Source organism: Scophthalmus maximus, chromosome 9 (assembly GCF_022379125.1).
Source record: "Scophthalmus maximus strain ysfricsl-2021 chromosome 9, ASM2237912v1, whole genome shotgun sequence".
Lineage (NCBI taxonomy): Eukaryota > Metazoa > Chordata > Actinopteri > Pleuronectiformes > Scophthalmidae > Scophthalmus > Scophthalmus maximus.
Genome location: NC_061523.1, coordinates 23,341,553 through 23,360,868, shown reverse-complemented (window position 1 = coordinate 23,360,868; position 19,316 = coordinate 23,341,553). Strand labels below are relative to the sequence as shown.

The 19,316-nt window shown below is 44.3% G+C and overlaps 3 protein-coding genes across 4 annotated transcripts; 2 read left to right on the top strand and 1 right to left on the bottom strand.

Moving 5' to 3' along the window:
• Positions 1 to 1,247: 1,247 nt before the first annotated feature.
• On the bottom strand, positions 1,248 to 3,363 carry tmem216 (transmembrane protein 216). The gene is made up of 6 exons (XM_035649343.2): positions 3,274 to 3,363; positions 2,240 to 2,253; positions 2,055 to 2,148; positions 1,845 to 1,937; positions 1,545 to 1,746; positions 1,248 to 1,441 (listed from the first exon to the last, which is right to left on the bottom strand). Exons 1-6 carry the CDS (start codon positions 3,281 to 3,283, stop codon positions 1,426 to 1,428), a joined length of 429 nt encoding a protein of 142 aa, XP_035505236.1. The 5' UTR covers positions 3,284 to 3,363; the 3' UTR covers positions 1,248 to 1,425.
• A 23-nt stretch (positions 3,364 to 3,386) lies between these two features.
• tmed9 (transmembrane p24 trafficking protein 9) lies at positions 3,387 to 7,764 on the top strand. Its single transcript, XM_035649341.2, has 5 exons — positions 3,387 to 3,672; positions 4,707 to 4,807; positions 4,891 to 5,016; positions 5,160 to 5,306; positions 5,631 to 7,764. Exons 1-5 carry the CDS (start codon positions 3,402 to 3,404, stop codon positions 5,778 to 5,780), a joined length of 795 nt encoding a protein of 264 aa, XP_035505234.1. The 5' UTR covers positions 3,387 to 3,401; the 3' UTR covers positions 5,781 to 7,764.
• Positions 7,765 to 8,519: 755 nt separating this feature from the next.
• b4galt7 (xylosylprotein beta 1,4-galactosyltransferase, polypeptide 7 (galactosyltransferase I)) lies at positions 8,520 to 16,023 on the top strand. Of its 2 annotated transcripts, none has more exons than XM_035649339.2 (6): positions 8,520 to 9,122; positions 10,356 to 10,709; positions 11,361 to 11,586; positions 12,057 to 12,140; positions 12,280 to 12,384; positions 13,995 to 16,023. In XM_035649339.2, the coding sequence occupies exons 1-6, from the start codon at positions 9,070 to 9,072 to the stop codon at positions 14,148 to 14,150; spliced, it is 978 nt and encodes a 325-aa protein (XP_035505232.2). In that variant the 5' UTR covers positions 8,520 to 9,069; the 3' UTR covers positions 14,151 to 16,023. The 2 variants fall into 2 exon arrangements, with proteins under 2 accessions (XP_035505232.2, XP_035505233.2); XM_035649340.2 differs by lacking the exon at positions 8,520 to 9,122 and adding an exon at positions 9,123 to 9,259.
• Positions 16,024 to 19,316: the final 3,293 nt, after the last annotated feature.

Genomic DNA, 19,316 nt, shown 5'->3' with positions numbered 1-19,316 from the left:
TTAAATCTTAGACATTAGGAATAAAAACAATCTGAAACAAATGTTTATGGATCTGGTGAAGTTTGACGGTGGATTAATAAATCCTGTGGTTTGTCACAGGAAGACCTGCGTGGGAGCAGAAGGTGGAGAACCGTGACTCTGCGTGTTGTTCGGTCGGAGGCTCGTGTGCAGACGAAGATGCAGTTATGAGCCGAAGGAGGTCGCGTGTTCAACAAAGTGGCACATTTTAATTTGCGCGGCGGAAGCTGCTCGGCGGCGATAGACTCGGTAACGAAAACCTCTCGGCTCGAAGCTGCGTCCGCTTTATATTCACATAGGGAGGAAACATGCAAATACACGGATCTCGTTAATACCAGCTTCACCCAGTCGGACCGAGGCGTCGACAAGCAGAACAAATGCCCCGCGAGCGTCGACACGTGCGGCTGGGGGCGGCGGCAGCGGTGGCCGAGGCGCCGGTTCTACTTCCTTTATCCTCTTTTCAACGCCGGCGCTCACATTCTGCCTGTTCGCTTACTGTTAAATTAGTCAATCTGAGATTAGAGAAGCTTAAGGAAGGAGAAAAGTTTTTCTTCTGATGAAGCTCAGCAACTTTATGTATATGGAACATATGCACACAAAAAAAAAAGAAAACCCCACAAAGTTTCTGTTTTTGACATCTCAGAACTTTCTGTGCTTGATTCCCAGGATGAATTAAATCCATTAACTGCTGGAATTAGAAAGTAAAAAATGTTTCAACTGTAAAAAAAATTAAGTGTCGAGGCAAAAAAATTTCAGACGACACGAACTGGACGGAATTTTAAAAACTGACGTTTGTTTGATTTCAGCTTGGCTTCTAATACAACAGACACCAGGGGGCGGGGCTTATGACCCATACTGCAGCCAGACACCAGGGGGTGGGGCTTATGACCCATACTGCAGCCAGACCAGGGGGCGATCTTGATGAGTTTACTTCACTTTAGAGAAGCTGTCACGTCGGCCATCTTTGTTTGCAATGTACGACAAAACCAACATCCTGCCGTCTAAATCTCTTTTTTTTCAGCTGTTTGATGACATCATCCTTTACTCAGTCTGAAAGCTCTCCGGAGTTTTTAGCTCCTCCTCTGCAACTCAGGGACCGACACTGTCTCACAGGTGGAGGTGAGAAGTCCTGTCGTCGTGACGACCACTATCCAGTCAAAACACCTGATTCTCTGGAGCCTCGAGACTTTTGAGATGAAGAGTGAATCACTTCCTGAAACTGACGCCGGTCCATTCAAATAAAAAACTGCTTTATTTCAACTTATTTACAGAACTCTACAAAAATGTCTTGATGTCTTTGTCATTGATACATTCGCAGAAAGACAGTTTGTATAAAACCAACAGTAGAAAATGTGTTTCATATTTACAGCGATGATTCGTCCTTGTGTTGTCGTCAGTGTTTCTTACTCAGTAAACTCTCGACCTGCAGAAAGAGAAACGTGAAACAACAGAGTGTGAAACGCAGAGGAAGACGACTCGAGCTGAACTCTGTACCTCATCAGATGATCCGGACCGAGCAGGCTCACCTGGAGAAGGCGGAGAAGGAGAGGAGTCCGAGCACCAGCTCAAGGCTGTAGAAGCAGAGCAGCACGGCGGCGAGGATGAACTCCAGCCGCAGGACGAAGGTCTGCAGCAGCAGGTAGTACACGGCCAGAGCGCCGCAGGGAAACAGGATGACGAGCGACGCGCACGAGGCCAGAGAGCGCTCGCACAGGTTCCCCTTCCAGCCTGGACCGAGACATGGAGACAGGCCACAGAGTCGTCACATGACTGTTCTTTACCTGGTAACCACGACTCGTCAGACCGTTGTTTGGTGTCTCACTCACCATAAAAGATCCTGAGCATCTCAAGGCCAAGGAAGACGAGCAGCAGAACCACATCCAGGACCAGATTCTCCGACGGGTACGGCAGTGAAATCCCTGCACAGTCACAGGAAACAGAAAATCTTTCCTCTGTCTCAGAGTCAATACGTCCAACGGTTTCATCTTTATATTCACTCTAATAAAAGAGACGAGTTGCAGAGACGAGCTACAGACCTTTGTAGATGAACATGAGGATCTCTGCCAGGTAGAAGGCGGCAAAGTACCAACAGTTCAGGTAGAGGAGGACCTGCAGAGGAGTGGACGACAGCTGAGGAAGACAGAGTCAAGGAAAGACCACACAGAGGGAGACAGAGAGACAGACAGACAGAACCTGCGGCACAGTTTCCTGTGAAGGATACGATTGGTTGGTTTCCTGCAGAAAAAAACAAGGCAAAGTTCTGATCATCATCATCATCATCATCACTGTATCACTGTGTCTTTAATATCTGACTCTCCACTGACTGAGTGTGAGAAGTGTAAACAAACTAGAGACCACGAGTTGTTGAAACAGTAAAATAAAATTCACAATCAAACGGATGAAACGTGATTGAAAGCAGGAAGTGATGTCACAGAATCACCAGCTTCACTCAACGTCACGTTTCATCAGGCACGTTGGTTCAGATAAATATCACACTCACAATTTTTTAAATATGACTTGTTCTTGTTTTTACCATAGTGCTAATTATTACGTAGTACTACTACTAATAGTGTTAGTGGTATTAGTAGTAGTAGTAGTAGTAGTAGTAGTGGTAGTAATAGTACAGTGATACTAGTAGGAGTTGTTGCAGTAATAGTACAAGTATAGGAGTATTAGTAGCAACAATAGTGGAAGTAGTTGTGGAGTGATACAAATAGTAGCCGAAGTAGAAGTAAAAGTACTATTGGCAGGAGTGCAGTGGTACATGTAGTAGCAGAAGCTGTACTAGTATAGAAGTACTAGTAGTAAAAGTACGATTAGCACAAGTGCATTGGTACATGGAGGAGCAGTAGCGGTTGTAGCAGAAGTTGTAGTAGTAAAAGTACTAGTAGCAGTAGTGCAGTGGAAGAAGTATTTATGACATCAGTCGCAGTAGTATGAGCAGTACTGTTAGTAGTATCCAGGTTTTCGCTTCAGTGACGCGGTGTCGGACGCTTTAATGAGCGACGATGATTGTTTTCATTCATATGTTGATATGTCAACATTCACCGGACTGAGCTGGTTTTATTATGAGCGAACGAGCTCAGTTAACGGGAGGACGCGTCTCAGCTCTGTGACGTGGGTGTTAAATGTTAATAGCGCCGACGTACAAGTTATACTACCAGTGACGTCATGTAGCGACATGGCTAAATATTTACTTATTAGTTTAACAATTTGTAAATGATTTGTTTAGCACAAAAAAAAAGTGTTTCTCACCAGGCGCCATGTCTGATTGCCATGGAAACAGCTTGACGGAAGTGCTTCTTCTTCTTCTTCTCTGCTGGATTAAACCGCAGCGGTGTTGACTTGCCGCCCCCTACAGCTTGTATGCGACAACACATGCTATGCAACTACATTACCCAGCATTCACCCTGCGGGAGCGCTGCGCTGATTGGCCACCCTCGGACGAGGGTTTACGTGGCACTGCTGTGTCCGCGCAGACGCAGTCTGGCCCCGCCGGTGTGAAGATGGTGTCTGTCAGGATGCAGCCGTGTGTCCTGTCGGTTCTACTCCTCAACGGCTTCTACGGCCTCGTCTCCTCCTTGTACTTCCACATCGGAGAGACGGAGAAGAAATGTTTCATCGAGGAGATCCCGGACGAGACGATGATTATCGGTGAGTGACACCGCCGGCGGGAACGGGGGGAACTGCGGCTAATGCTAGCCCGCTAGCCGCTAGCTCACCAACTTTAGCTAATCGGCTAACTGAGCTAAAGTCGGCGTGCGTCCTCAGAAAGTGTCAAACAGCGACCGGAACTGGTTTGAATCATATGGACAGTTTATTAAACTCACACACTTTAACTTTGTGTTGGTGTTTGAATGTTAACGAGGCAGCAGCAGCACAGGTCTCTCTGATGAAGTTCCTGTTTGTCACATATACTCTATATATAAAAAATATCTGATTAATAACCTTCTCATCTCCCTCTGAAATAACGTCCTATCAAATTAATATAGAAACTTAACTTTTATTGAACATGTGATGGAGAGTCAGTTGATATTTTGAAAAGCACATATTCAGAAACCATGTCAAAAATTCCCTGGTTTACTTTTTTTTTGATATATAAATATTGTTTAATAAAATATTATACATTTACATATCAGTTTGAGTTTTGATTGAAGCAATCAATGGAGAAAATAATCAGCAGATGAATCCATCACGAGTGTTAAAGACTTAAATGATAATAATCTTCATTATAATATTGAAAATGCGCTTTAATGCACAAACTGTACTTCTGCTACATTTTGATGCTAAAAAAACATATTAAGTATTAAACATCTTCATACTTGATACATGATTTTACATTAATATTCTGTGTGTTTTGAAATGAGGACATTATGATGATGATGATAATGAATCTGCTGCAGGGTTTTTTTTTTAACTTTGAGATTTTCCTGCTGTATTCTCACATGGTTTCATCTGGACATTCTCTGGAAGTTTTACAGGGCGGCGGCAGGAAAAGCACCGGAAAATATCGGACACATTTGCGTCCTCACATTACAGCCCCTCCGTAAAAAATGTGTGAAAGCGGTTTTACTTGTTATTTTCTGAGCTTCTGAAAGCGTTGTTCGCTCTCGCGTCACCGTACGACAGCAGCAGCGGAACTCTCTCGTGGGAAAAGTTTTAACGACTGACTGTTTCTGTCTCTGCAGGAAACTATCGCACGCAGCTGTACGACAAGCAGCGGGAGGAGTACCTGCCCGCCACTCAGGGCCTCGGCATGTTCGTGGAAGTCAAAGATCCCGATGATAAGGTGAAGCAGGGGAATCGAGCGCCAGGTTCTCGTCCGGCAGCTGATTTCAGCAGGACTGAACTGTGTGTCTGTGTTTCCCGCAGGTGATTCTATCTCGTCAGTACGGATCCGAGGGGAGATTCACCTTTACATCGCACACACCTGGAGAACATCAGATCTGTCTGCACTCCAACTCCTCCAAGTTCTCCCTGTTTGCCGGAGGAATGCTGGTGAGGAGAACTTTAATCTGCTAAGACGACCTTGTCACTGTCCTAACCACAAACTCTCCTGTTTGACTCCATCTGACGTCGATTTTAGTAACCTAATCTAATCTGGACGTTTGTTAACATGAGACGGTTCTTCTGTGTTGCAGAGGGTTCACCTCGACATCCAGGTGGGCGAACATGCCAACAACTACGCCGAGATCGCCGCCAAAGACAAGCTGACGGAGCTGCAGCTGAGGGTGCGACAGCTGGTGGAGCAGGTGGACCAGATCCAGAAGGAGCAGAACTACCAGAGGGTTAGTGGCTGTCTGTGGTCCAATGGCTGTGGTTCTTGTTCTGTGGATGTTGTCAGACGTGCACAGATGGTTAAGAGTCACTGTAGTTTTCTTCAAGGTGTAGGTGCATTAGCTAAACTCTGTGGGAGGAGCTTAAAACTTTAACTAAGGGGGTGGGTGGAGCCTAAAATCACTGTCAGTTGGTTAAAGAACGAAATTAATCTGAGTGTCACTGTTACGACGTTGCCGCACATACGATCGGATTCACCTTTTTTTTTTTTTTTACTTCATTACCTCACGAGTGTGTTGCTTAGCGCCCCCTGCTGTCTGTGTGTCCCCTCTCAGTACCGCGAGGAGCGTTTCCGTCAGACCAGCGAGAGCACTAACCAGCGGGTCCTGTGGTGGTCCATCGTCCAGACGCTCATCCTGGTGGCCATCGGCATCTGGCAGATGAGACACCTCAAGAGCTTCTTTGAGGCCAAGAAGCTGGTGTAACTGTGTGTGCGTGCGTGCGTGTTCTTGTGAGTGTGTGTGTGTGCGCGTTTGTGTGTGTTTGGTCTCTACTGATCGATGCAGTACTGAGCGGTGGTGGCCGCTGCTGCTGGAGAAAAAAAAACTGCCGTGGAGACGGACGCAGAATAATCCAGCAGCACGATTTGGCTTGAAAACACCATCATCATCATCATCAAGATTATTATAGTAATAATTATTATTCATGTCGTCATTGTTGTCCTCACCTGCCCCCTGTTTGTAACGAGCCCGCCAACGCGTGCAGCCGACGATCAGGGAACACGTGGTCGCCGTCTCGTCTCCTCGTGTCAGACATGTTTGTTTGTGTCAGGACGTTTCCTCTGATTTAAATTCATCAGGACGAATAATCTCAGCTCGTCTGTTGGGAAGTAAGAACCTTTTTAAATATCATTATTTTGCCCTTTTATTTTTTTTTCCCTTCCTTGTTACTCACTGAAGTACTTGACGTGTTACTGGCCACTAGAGATGTCGGAGAGGAAAAGTATTTTTTCCTCGGCAGAAATGATCATCTGGATCAATCGATGGAGTCGTTTCTGAATCCTCCCTCATCCACCGGATCTGTTGATTTTCAGCTGCAAACTAAAGTAAATAAAAATCAGGTGAAATGTCGCCGATGATGATTTAAACCTCAGTGTTTAGTTGAGTTAGATGTGAAATACGTTTGATTTTAATATTTTGTTCGCTCCAGTTTAAATGTGCAGGATTAATACAGTCGGCAGCAGATCAGAGCTGAATCAAACCTGTTCAACGCAAACAACTTGATTTTAAAGTGAAACAAAACAGAAAACTGTCGGTAAAAGACGCTTCTGTTCAGAGCCGTGACGATCGATCGATCATTCATTCTGTTTATTGACTCGTTTGAAGCGCGAACGGGATGCGACGTCTCGCACAAATAACAACAAACATCCAAAGACGAAACTCTGTGCTGTTTGTTCTGAAAGGCAGAACAAAGGCACATCCCGAGCATCTGCCCTCGGCTCGTTTTGTCTCGTAACCGGATCAGTTTTATCGAGTCTCCAGGGTTTCACTGCGACGCCTTTGCCTTCGGTCGCTGGCTCCGGTTTGTCGACGTGATCCACAGTTTCTACGTCTCAGCTGTTTGAGGAGCCTCGTTGAGAATCTAAGAGAATCTCACATAATAAAATAATAAAACTAAGCCGGCGGCCGTTCATTGTGAGGAGAATAAATCTGTTATTTTCAAGCCAGACGTCACATGGTCACGATGCAGGAAACACTGGATCGTAGTTTTATGTTTTTCAGCCGGACTCAGTGAAATTCTTTGTTTCTGTTTGTTTCTGAGAGTTAATCTTCATGTTCTACAGTTTCCAGACTCAATGTATGTTTTCTGTTCATCTGTTGTAATAATCTGATTGAGTTTGGCTCCTCGAGGCTTCAGATGAACGACATCCACTGGTTTTTGTTTGTCATCTTTGGTTACGTCGACTTTGTCTTCACCAGCAACGAACTCAAATATGGACATGAAACGGCACCTGCTGTGGTTTCTCCTGTGTAAAGAAACATCAGTCGTCTCTCTGTTGATTTTTAATGAGTAAAAAAACCAAATTGTTAAAAGTCGCATAGGAGTAAAAATGTCTGGTGTGACGCTCCATCACCAGCTCAGATGAGCTTTACATCAGAACGTCACTTTTTCTGATTGTCTCCTGAGCTAAAACATCACCTCTCAACGCTTCACTTATTTCTCTTTAGTTATTAAAGTTCTGTTGAGTTTTTTTTTATCTCTGGTGGTTTGTGCTAAACTGGTTATTGTATTATTTTTTTTTATTTTTGTGGAGGTTTCATAAATGTTTTGTGATGTTCCTGGGGTTAGATTTTCAATCGGTGGAGAAAAAGGGGATTTGATTTGATTTTTTTTTTTCAGAGATTCTGTCCGTGTGAAATTTTTTGGGGAAAGTTGCACTCGAATAAAGTTTTGTCAGATTTGGTTTAACTGAGGTTGCTTCTTGTTATTCTTTAAAAAACTAAACAATTCACGTTATAAAGAAAAAAGTGACTATGTTCTCACTACAGAGAAAAATGTTTAAACTATAAGAAAAATTGTTTTACTCATTTCCATAAGTGTTTGGAATAACAGAAAAAGAATATTTATAGATTTTTATTTTGATCCTTGGGAGAGTGAAGTGACTAATGATTGTTTATTATTCTGTTCAAGTGGTCAAAGTGGAGCAAATTTCTCAACTATTTCATTTCAAAATCTGATAACGGTCTTGATCTTTTCATTAATCGAACAAAATATGATCTAAGGAATGTGAAAACAAATATAAGAACATGGTGAAGAAATTTAAAAATGACCCAGAGGTCAGTGTCAACTTGAAATGAATAAATTAAAATCCTTGGTGGAGCTAATGAGGTATCAAACTTGTTATATATTTTTACTAATCAGTCAAATGTACATTGCATAAGCTGTTTTGTCATTATAAACATTAATACCAAATTATATTTTTCATAGTTTGTGAGTAAAATTGTTAAGTGACTGCAAGTGCAGATGAAAGTTTAAAAAATATTTTCCTCTGAAAAGTGGTGGAGTGTAAAATATTTTTATCATTTATTAAAGGACAAACGTTTCGGGTGTAACTGTCTCTTTAATAATAAAAAAATGTAAAAAAAAAAAGGAAAACAAAGTAGGAACCTTTTATAACTCACTGCCATCGTCCCCCCACGGACTCCTTTACAGGTTGCACCTGTACAGTTTTTGTTTGATTTTTTTTTCCCCCCCTCCTCCTCCTCCTCCAGTGTGAAATTACCGTTAAATATTACCGTGTCCGGTCCCGAGGATCTGTTCCGTTCACCCGGACGTGTCGCCGGGTCCAGACGTGGACACACTGCCGGTGTCGATGTGGCAAAGCCGAAGACGAACGAGTGCGAACCCGGAGCGGCGGCGCGTGTGAACCGCTACATGCTACGTGGACAGTAACAGAGAGGGAAGCTGCTAGCTACCGAGAAGGAGAAGGAGAAGAATCCGGTTTTTATAACTTATATTTTATTTATTTTTTAAACCAAATCTCACCGGACAGATGTTCAGAAGCTGCGGGACCGCACCGGACTCCGTTCGGGCGGAGTTAGCGGGCAGTTAGCTCTGTCTCCGCCCGGCAGCCGAGGGACGATGGACGAGTGAAAGAAACCACTGGAGCCAACCGGAGAGGTTCGTCTCTCGTGTCCCGCGGAGGGCGACTCGACCCCCGCCGAACCGTCCTGCCTCGTCCGTCCGTGGTTGTGATCACCGGAGCGGGGCAACATGATGTACTCCTCGAGAAGAAAGCCCGTCCTCTACTTCAAAGAGGAGCGGAGGTGCGTTGGATTTGTTCACCTTCACACTGTCCATATAGAAAATACACGAGAGTCGAGTCAAGAAGTGAAACAAACTGTGTTTCTCGACCTTTTTAAAGAATCGACATGTGTAAAGTTTCACACCGTGAACAGAAGACGTGAGTAGAACGTGTGGTCAGAACACTAACTCTACTGTATCCATTCAATTTTATATTTTTATATTCTATTAAACAGCCTGAAGTTTAACAGGACACAACCATGAAGCCATAATAATAATAATAATAATAATAATACATTTCATTTATAGAGCACGACACTTTGAGATTGCTTTTTAGCAATGAAAAGTGCTCTATAAATGAAATGTATTATTATTATTATTATTATAACACGGTTGTGTTTGTAGGAAGAAATAACATATAATGAAATGACTTTGAGATAATTCACCTTTTACAAGTTAAAGGGGACGTGTGTGACGTGTTTTTTGCTGTTTGCTATGTAGCTAACGTTAGCATTAGCTGCTGCTCACTAACAGTCCTTCACAAACACTCGTCAGTAGTCGTCTACAGAGACACAAAACATCAGAATTAAAGATTATGTATATATATCATAGACTGCGAACAAAGATGGACGGCGCTTGTCCACTTCCTTCCTTCCGGCGAACAAAATTAAGCTAAAATAGACAATTTGTACGTGGTACATGCTCTCGACCAATCCTGTGTGTCAGAATCATCAAATAACTAATGAGAAGCAAAGTGATCAGAATCATGAACACGTGAACAAAAAGTCAGCGTGATAAGAACGACATCACATGACAGAAATATCGACATGTCAGTTTAACATGGAGGGGGTGGGGCCTATGACCTATACTGCAGACTGACACCAGGGGGCGATCGGGATGATTTGGCCTCACTTCAGAGGTGTCGTCCATCTTTATTGACAGCCTCCTTAAAAATCTGGAGAAATGTTTTAGTAAATGTAAGCCTGCGTTTCTTTCGTCCCGCCTGCTGGTGGCGTCGCGTCTCCTTTTGTGCACGTGTCAGTGTTGTGTTTTTCTGCCTGAAGAGTCAAAAACAGACTTTTGATCCAGTTAGTAGTCACTTTTTTACGACGCACTTTTTAGATCTTGGTGGCTTTTGACCATATATTTGAAGCAGATGAAAGATGTGAAGTGATCAGAGAAAAAAGCTGAGCAGACGTGAAAACTGGTGTTGAAGGTGTGTGTGTGTGTGTGTGTGTGTGCGTGTGTGTTGTCAGGTTCCTGTCTGGTAGATGTACCGTCTACAAGCTGTTTGGCCTCTGCATGGTGCTGGTGCTCGTCTCTCTGCTGTGGCTTCAGCTCAGCTGTTCGGGTGACATGTCCTCCCCCATGCACGAGGACAGACGCCCACCTCAGCAGCAGCAGCAGCCGCCTCCCCCGCCCTGTCCCGCCGACGGCCGGGCGACTGCAGTGGACGACCCCACCTGGGGTCCTCACAAACTAGCCCTCATCATCCCCTTCAGGGAGCGCTTCGAGGAGTTGTTGGTGTTCGTTCCCTTCATGCACATGTTCCTCAACAAGAAGAAGATCCGCCACAAGATCCTCATCATCAACCAGTTGGATCACTACAGGTGAGGACACTGTTGAGGAATTTTCGTCCATCCTCCCTGAGAAACTGTTAAGACGAGTCTTCTCAGGCACCAAGCAAGGTCATCTCATCTATGGAGAGCCAAAATAATCATTGAGCAGCTGATATCTCACTCGAGGTGTCATAGTCGCGGGGGTGTGACGAAATTAATCTAAGCTAAATACACTACAGAGACCGGGGATGGGCAGACTATCTCGGGACGCCGAACACGGCGAACCTGTTGATCTGTGTAGTGAACCGGAAGTCTCCTCAATATTGAGCTCTGATAATAAATACTCTGATGATAAATATCCTGGATGTCTTACTGCTTAAGACATCCACGGTTTCCGTCTTCCTGATTCAGCATCCACTCCATCAATTATTTCATTTTAGCTGAGTCTGGTGAACGGGCTTCTAAATTATTCCATTTCAGACACCACCACAGAAGAAAAGATAACACTCAGTAGCTGCCCACACTCATACGTCTGTCACATGGCTACATTGGTCGTCTGTGAAGGGTTATGTCGTTAATTTATATGTTAAGTTATAGTGTACATATATATATAGAATGACAGTTATTATATAAACCATGCAGAGTGACAGAAATCCAAGCTGCAGAGGTTTATAGTTTTTTCCATCTGGTGTGTCGCTCCAGGTTCAATCGAGCGTCCCTCATCAACGTGGGCTACCTGGAGAGCGGCAACGACACGGACTACCTGGCGATGCACGACGTGGACCTGCTGCCCGTCAACGACGCGCTGGACTACGGTTTCCCCGCGGACGGGCCGTTCCACGTGGCCTCGCCTGAGCTGCACCCGCTCTACCACTACAAGACCTACGTGGGAGGGATCCTGCTGCTCACCAAGAAGCATTACCACATGGTACTGAGCCGCTCTTAACGCCACACATCCATTACACTGTACGTCACCAGTGTGTTACATCATCACCTGGTGAAGTGAGGTGGACCTTTTTTATTAAACCCGATGCTTCGACCTCCGGTCAGGACCTGAGAGCTGAAACTCTTAAATTCTGGAAACTATCTCAAGAGGAAAACTCGTGTTAAACTATCCTTACAGTTTATTCACACTCGGCTTCTTTTATCGTATATATTTATATTAAGAGTTTTGACTGTTTGATACTCAGGGAACCTGGGAACACAGAGGTGTTGGTGACTAGATTATTTGGTGAACATAAACTGAGTTGAATCTGGATCTCGGTCACAGACTAACCTTAGGTTCAAACATTTATTTCATGCTCACAGAAGTAGTATAAACTTCTGAGAAACTGTGGCTGTTTGTACAGAACAGAGAAGATGTAACTGTCCCCATTTGTGTGTTGTTGTTTTTTACAGTGTAATGGGATGTCGAACCGGTTCTGGGGCTGGGGCCGTGAGGACGACGAGTTCTACAGACGACTGAGAAAAGCTGAACTGCAGGTAAAAGATAAGAAAAAAATAACATTTTAACGCTCCGACAGTTGGACAACTTCGTGCTTGGAGGATCCACTTCGTTTAATCAGCAGCTGAAAGATGAAAAATTATTTTCACAAATGATAACGATAAATTCTATCTGCAGCTGTTCAGGCCGAGTGGAATCACGACAGGATACAAAACCTTCCTCCACATCCACGACCCGGCCTGGAGGAGGCGGGACCAGAAGAGAGTCGCCGCCCAGAAACAGGTACCGACACTCGTCCGATCCACTAGAGACGACTCAGGCTTTACAGTCAGATGTTTTCAGAATTCAGCAGCTGCTTCCAGACACGACGACTCTTGAATCATTAAGAAAATACGTTTTTAAAACTGAAAGAAAAAACTGTTTGTTTTTTACACCAGCAAACCGGTAAGAGGAATCAGTTCTTCTAAAATCATGAAATCTAACATATTGAACTTTATTCATATAGCAAATTTCAGGACACAGTTACCGAGTGCCTCACAAAAAAAGAAAAGAAAAGCAAAACAACATCGTTTTTTTCTTTTAAGATCAGTTAAATAGTTAAATAATAACATTAACAAATGGATCGGATAAAGTCAGGAAATGTTTTCTGGTAGAAAATTTAAAGAGTCAATGATGGCAACTGTCGGCTCCTGACAATAAAGGCTCCGCCCACTTTAGTGTAAAACCTGGTCTCTGGAACAGGAAGACGATCTTGACCTCGGCCTGAGGATCTCAAACTGTGTGAAGGATCATATGGGATTAAAGGTCTAATTTATAATCAAGAGAGTTCTGAACAGTCTGAAGTCGCTCCAAGGTTTTTTTCTCTCTTTGAGGGACAAATAAAAACTGTTTGTGTGAAGAGAAACAACAGTTTCTCCATCTCTACATATTTAAAACCTCTCTGAGGTGCGATGTGACGGACGAGCAGCAGGGGGCAGCGTTTGTTTAGAGATCTGCTGAAGCCTGACACGAGGATTTCACTTTTATTAGAATTCAGCAGGAAATCCACTGAAAATGAATCAGAAAATGACACTTTAGTTCAGAAAGTTGTGAAGAATCAAGACTGATTTTAAATTAAAGGTGAATATTTAACCCTAGACTCAATCCAAAGCTCGCATATATAAAAACTCCCCCTCTGCCTCCCCCCTCCCACTCTCCTCCCCCTCTGCCTCCCTCCTCGTCCCTCTGCTGCCCCTCTGCCTCCCCCTCCCACTCTCCTGCCCCTCTGCCTCCCCCTCGTCCCTCTCCTGCCCCTCTGCCTCCCTCCTCGTCCCTCTCCTGCCACTTTGCCTCCCCCCTCGTCCCTCTCCTGCCCCTCTGCCTCCCTCCTCGTCCCTCTCCTGCCACTTTGCCTCCCCCCTCGTCCCTCTCCTGCCCCTTTGCCTCCCCCCTCGTCCCTCTCCTGCCCCTCTGCCTCCCCCTCGTCCCTCTCCTGCCCCTCTGCCTCCCTCCTCGTCCCTCTCCTGCCCCTCTGCCTCCCCCTCGTCCCTCTCCTGCCCCTCTGCCTCCCTCCTCGTCCCTCTCCTGCCCCTCTGCCTCCCCCTCGTCCCTCTCCTGCCCCTCTACCTCCCCCTCGTCCCTCTCCTGCCCCTCTGCCTCCCCCTCCCCCCTCCCCCCTCTCCTGCCCCTTTGCCTCCCCCCTCCCCCCTCTCCTGCCCCTTTGCCTCCCTCCTCGTCCCTCTCCTGTCCCTCTGCCTCCCCCTCCCCCCTCTCCTGTCCCTCTGCCTCCCTCCTCGTCCCTCTCCTGCCCCTTTGCCTCCCTCCTCGTCCCTCTCCTGCCCCTCTGCCTCCCCCTCGTCCCTCTCCTGCCCCTCTGCCTCCCTCCTCGTCCTTCTCCTGCCCCCCCCCTACAGGAGCAGTTTAAGGTTGACCCGGAGGGGGGGCTGACGAACCTGCTTTACCAAGTGGAGTCCCGACAGGAGCTGACCATCAGCGGCGCTCCGTGCACCATCATCAACACCAAACTGGAGTGTGACCAGAACCAGACGCCCTGGTGTCTGATGGCGTAGGTGACGGAACTACCGCCGGAATTCAAGTCCTGTTTGTCGTCCCCCCCCACCCCCCCCGGAATTAAACCAGTTTTGGGAAACGACGTCCAGGAGCTTTACTTTCCTGACAGTTAGGTTTTTTCCCCGTGGATCAGTGAAACGTCACGTGGCGACTGGTATAAACAGACTTGTTGAACATTGATTGATTGAACTGAAACTGATCACCTGCAGCAGCCTGGAGTTTAAACTCCCTGAGGATTAAACCTTGACGAGTCTCCTCCTGTCAAACTGCTCAGTTCAGCAACAAAACATTCAAACATGCTGAATGTTATTATTATTTTTCGGACGGAGACGAACTGTCACATGAGCTGAACCAAGCCCGACCCGTCTCGAGACATTCGATCCTGTTTGGTTCTCTCCGGTTCCTGCTGACGCGACGTTAACGTGAAACAAAGTGGGTTTTTTTGGTTTTTTGTTTGGGGCTTGTGCAAATAGAGCAGCGACGACAGAGGAGCGGCGATGTTTCGATACTGCGACATCAGAGTTTCTTCTTTCAGGTTTTTATCCGTGTAAAGTAATGAATATGAGATTGGTCGATGCTTGAGGATTCCCCAAAAACAACTCACCCTTGGGTGTGTCGTCGTGTTTTATTTCCACGCTTGTGGGATTGAAAGTTTTTGACGGGGAAAGTGTTTTTTTTATTTTTGACAGTATTTTCCTTTTTTTCTCCTTTTTTTGCATTTGCCAAAGGAAAAAAAAAAGACTTCTTTGTCTCAACTTTATCTAATTATCTAATACTTACAATTTTGTTTATTTTCATCTCATAACTACGAGAAAAACTGCTGTGAGTTTTTATTTTTACTTTGAGATACAAAGTCCTAATAATGAGAAGGCACCTGAGTTTATTTTTTACTTTGATGAATGTAGTGTCTTCAACGTTTAACTGAGCCAAACTCAGGCTCCGCCCACACTGATGTGTTGTACTTTTTAAAACTTCATCACCGTTACTATGGTAACACCTCGCAGAGTACTTGCCTTTGAATTTAGAGACTTGTGGAAACGCTACCGGTCCACGTGTCGGTGTGAAAACTCCCAGTTGTGTTTAAGTTCGCAAAACGATGACGCAAGAAGACGCCCACTTTCTCTTCCCTGATTGGTTCTCGTCAGGCGAAGCGTCGCCAACACTTCCTGTCAGTAACACTCCCATCTCATTGCCGACGTCCTCAGAAACACAGGACAGGTTTATTATTTTAAAGTTCATCCACAAATTTAAAACATCGTTAGTCTTTTTAAGTTTATTTGATATTATTATATGTCACTGGTTATTTTCACACTATGAAAACGCACACGGGAGAGTAAAGACACGTTTAGTTTGCTTTGGGCTCGTTTTCTCTGTTACACCATTTAAAACCTCAGAAGAGTTAAGGTCACTTCATATTTCACTGTATCATGACCGTGTCATCGCAGATTTTTCTCAAGTCATGAAAAAAAAGATGATTTTCACCTGCAGACAACATTCAGGGCTCAGCGTTCCCACGTTGATGCTACCACATGAAAGAAAAAGTATTTTAAAAACGGACATGTGATAAAGTTTCCGTCTGTTACCGGGACAACCCGCGTTGTGTCTGTTGACGGGAAGCCGCCGAGGAATCTTGTTGTCACGACGATCCAGCTGTCAGGATGAATCTGTCGGACACTGTCTGGTTCTCTGCTGTTGTCGTGTGCTGGTCGGCCTCCGGGTGGCGCTCTGGACCTTTTTTTTTTCTTTTTAAACGTAATGGATTTAGATCATGTACAGACCATGAAGTCGTACTTATTTTATTTTACAGAAACTAATGGTACTATGTATTTGTACAATATTGAGTATTTATATAAATCTGACTCGACAGAAAAAGTTGTTTCTTCTTTTGTTTTAATGTTTTTGTTCGACTGCACGGCAAACAAATTTTATAGTTTATTGTTTTTTATTTTTGTGTTTGTACTTATTTTAACACTTGACAATGGGAAAGGGTTAAATCATACACTTCTAGAAGTATATGAGCCTTATTTAAAATTTGTCACTGAAGAGGTCAAAGGTCATAGGCCGATATAGAAGATTCATTACCGTTACAATAGTTAATTACTGTCATAATACAGTTAAATAGTCATAATTAAATAATCATACAATAAAATATTCATAAAGTAGAGCTGAAAAAGTTTATTGATTAATAGATTACTAATCAGATAACTAAGCAACTATTTTTGATAATCGATTAATCGGTTCAAGTAGTTTTTATGAAAAAATTCTCTGATTTTTAAATGTGAATATTTTCTGGTGTCTTTGCTCCTCCTCGGCATGTTGCCTATGTGACTGTTCACACACACACACACACACACACACACACACACACACACGTCAGCGGGAATGCAGGTAAACACAACCTGAGGATCAGAGGCGAGCGGAGCCATTAGCGGGTTACAACAGGAGGCGTTTACAGCCCGTCAGCCCGTTAGCCTGTCATCCTGCCGCCGCTAATGATCCACCGTGGATCCTCTAATGACAAGCGCCCGGCCGCCGTCATCCACTCGCACTCTGAACCAGCAGATAAATAGTTATTTAAAATCTTGTTATTATTGTTATTATCATTATGAATACACAGAATGAATACAGTTTCAGGTTTGAGCGTCGTCTATATAACCTGTTTTACTCTTCACTCTATTCAGGTAATATATATTAGCATGCTAATGCTAAGCTTGGTCACATTGGTTCAGTTGAGCCACTGTACACGACAGTGAGTTATATAGTTACAAAGCTGCGTTATTACTCGTTCAACCTGTTATTCATCAGATAATATGATCAAATCTAATGTGGAATAAGTTTCACTAAACAATGAATGATTTTTGTGTCAGTTGTTCAGTATAATTTGACTTAAAGACTAAAATGTCAACAGGTTTTGTTTAATAAAACTAGACTAACTAAAATAAATATTTCAATATATGTATAAACACTGTCACAAGGCTGATGTGGCTCCTGTTTGTGTATGTCACACAACCGTACGATCTGACTGAGGCGCCAGAGGAAAGTTCAGGGGGTAAACGAAATCATCAGGAGCACGTTTGTCAGATATTAGTCTTGAGATTTTCATTCACACTTTTCCTGTGACAACCTGCCCCTCGTCGTCTCCAGCTCTGATGGTACAGTTGTGGATTTTTTTGGGGACGAGCCAAAGACGGCGACGGAGACAAAGAGAGGATGAGGGGGAATCTACCCACCCAACCCCCCTCGAAGCCGTCTCCCCCCCGGGTGCAATTTTCACCTTTTGTTGGAGGTGAAGAAAAAAACACCTCCGCTCCCCACAAATAGACGGCGTCTGCGGCGCAATCCTGCACCGCAGCGCTGCGCTAATTTTCTTTTTTTAATTCCCCACTCGGTAATTATAATTCTTTATCTCTGCAGTGATATAAGATAAATGGAAATTGTACAATAATATGCACAGGAGCCGGTTCACACGCGTTTTACAGACGGCGAGGCCCCGAGAGCAGATGTGGTGCCAACACTTCATTTTCAGCCTTTTGTTAATGAATGTGCGGGATTATGTTTCTATTATGGAGCAATTAGCAAAAACGAAAAGATAAACTGGAAGATGAGACGTGATCACCTTCACTACACGGCTGATGAAACACACAGTTTCTACATCAGCTGCAGATTTGATTCCGTAGATTTAACAATATCTCATGGTTAGAAGTGAAGAAATGTGCCAAGGGACAGATGTTTGCTTCTCACATGTCATGAAGGAGGAGAATCTCTTCACATGTTCTTTGTTTCAATCCTCTGGGAGCTCACGTGTTCTACAGGGACGGCCGTTAATCTGCTTCATCACCGTCACTGTATTTCTGACTTTCCTCTCAGTGGGTTTCTGCCCACACTCACGTTCAGAAGGAAATCAGTGTTTGAAATGGGATTTTAAAAACCTTTAGTTTTAACTGTAACCCGACACGAACTGTTTGTGTGAACAGAATTTCACACAAAGTCAATGCAAAGACGCGACGACATGAATTTCGTGCCACTGGCGACCGCGAAGAGCGTGATGGGAAGACGCAAAATTTGCGTGGCACGAATATATAATAATTTGCGTCGTGCGAATGTTTGCGAATAATTTGCGTCGCACCAATATTTCAAATAATTTGCGGCAAGCGGATGTTTGCAAACAATTTTCATTGCACAAATATTTCCAATAATTTGCAATAAATTATTTGCAATAATTTATTTTGCAATAAGTTATTGCAAATATTTCCAATGAATTATTTCCAATAATTTGTCCAACAGGGACACAAGCCTTAGCCCCAGTTAGCGCAACTGCTTTGTGTGTCTTTCCCATCAGCATTCCAGTCTGCCTTTCTTCACCCAACGATTTGTGTGTGTGTGTGTGTGTGTGTGTGTGTGTGTGTGTGTGTGTGTGTGTGTGTGTGTGTGTGTGTGTGTGTGTCGGCGTGTGTGTGTGTGTGTGTGTGTGTGTCGGCGTGTGTGTGTGTGTGTCGGCGTGTGTGTGTGTCGGCATCAGTCCACCTACAGATGGTCGGACTCTCACTCGTCTGTCACACTCTGATTGGCTGCTTTGCTGCTGGAAGCTTCTGAACCAAATCTGTCATGTTTTCACAGGACAACACACACACACACACACACACACACACAGTGTGGCACATATAGGAGGAACAGAGCAGCAGTAACAACATATAATAGCAGAGGAGATGAGGTGTGGTTCTCTCTCTTTGTCTGAACGATCAGCTGGAGACACGTCAGACTTTGTTCCTTGGTTTAATTCGTTAGCGTCCGAGCAGCTAACGGAGCCACGATCGTTATAACTCTTCTTTTTCTCTTTTTAAACAAATCATTTCTGAGGATGAACGCTCTGGAAAACTCACAAAACTTGACGCATGTGTCAGTCATGGTGAAGTTTTGGGTCTCGCACATCGATCCTTTCTTGGACCATGTTCAATGTTTTGACCAAGTTTCATGGAATACCATTCTTTAATTTTTGCATAATCAAAAAAAACAAAACATGAAATATGGTTATAAATATGTATCACACCATGAGTCTCCGATCAGAGCGTCTCTCCTGTCGTCGACTGAGGTTGGTTTCAGAGTCTGCGATGACCTCTGACCTCTGTGACCTCCCTCACAGTGCTAATACCGACCAATGAAAATCC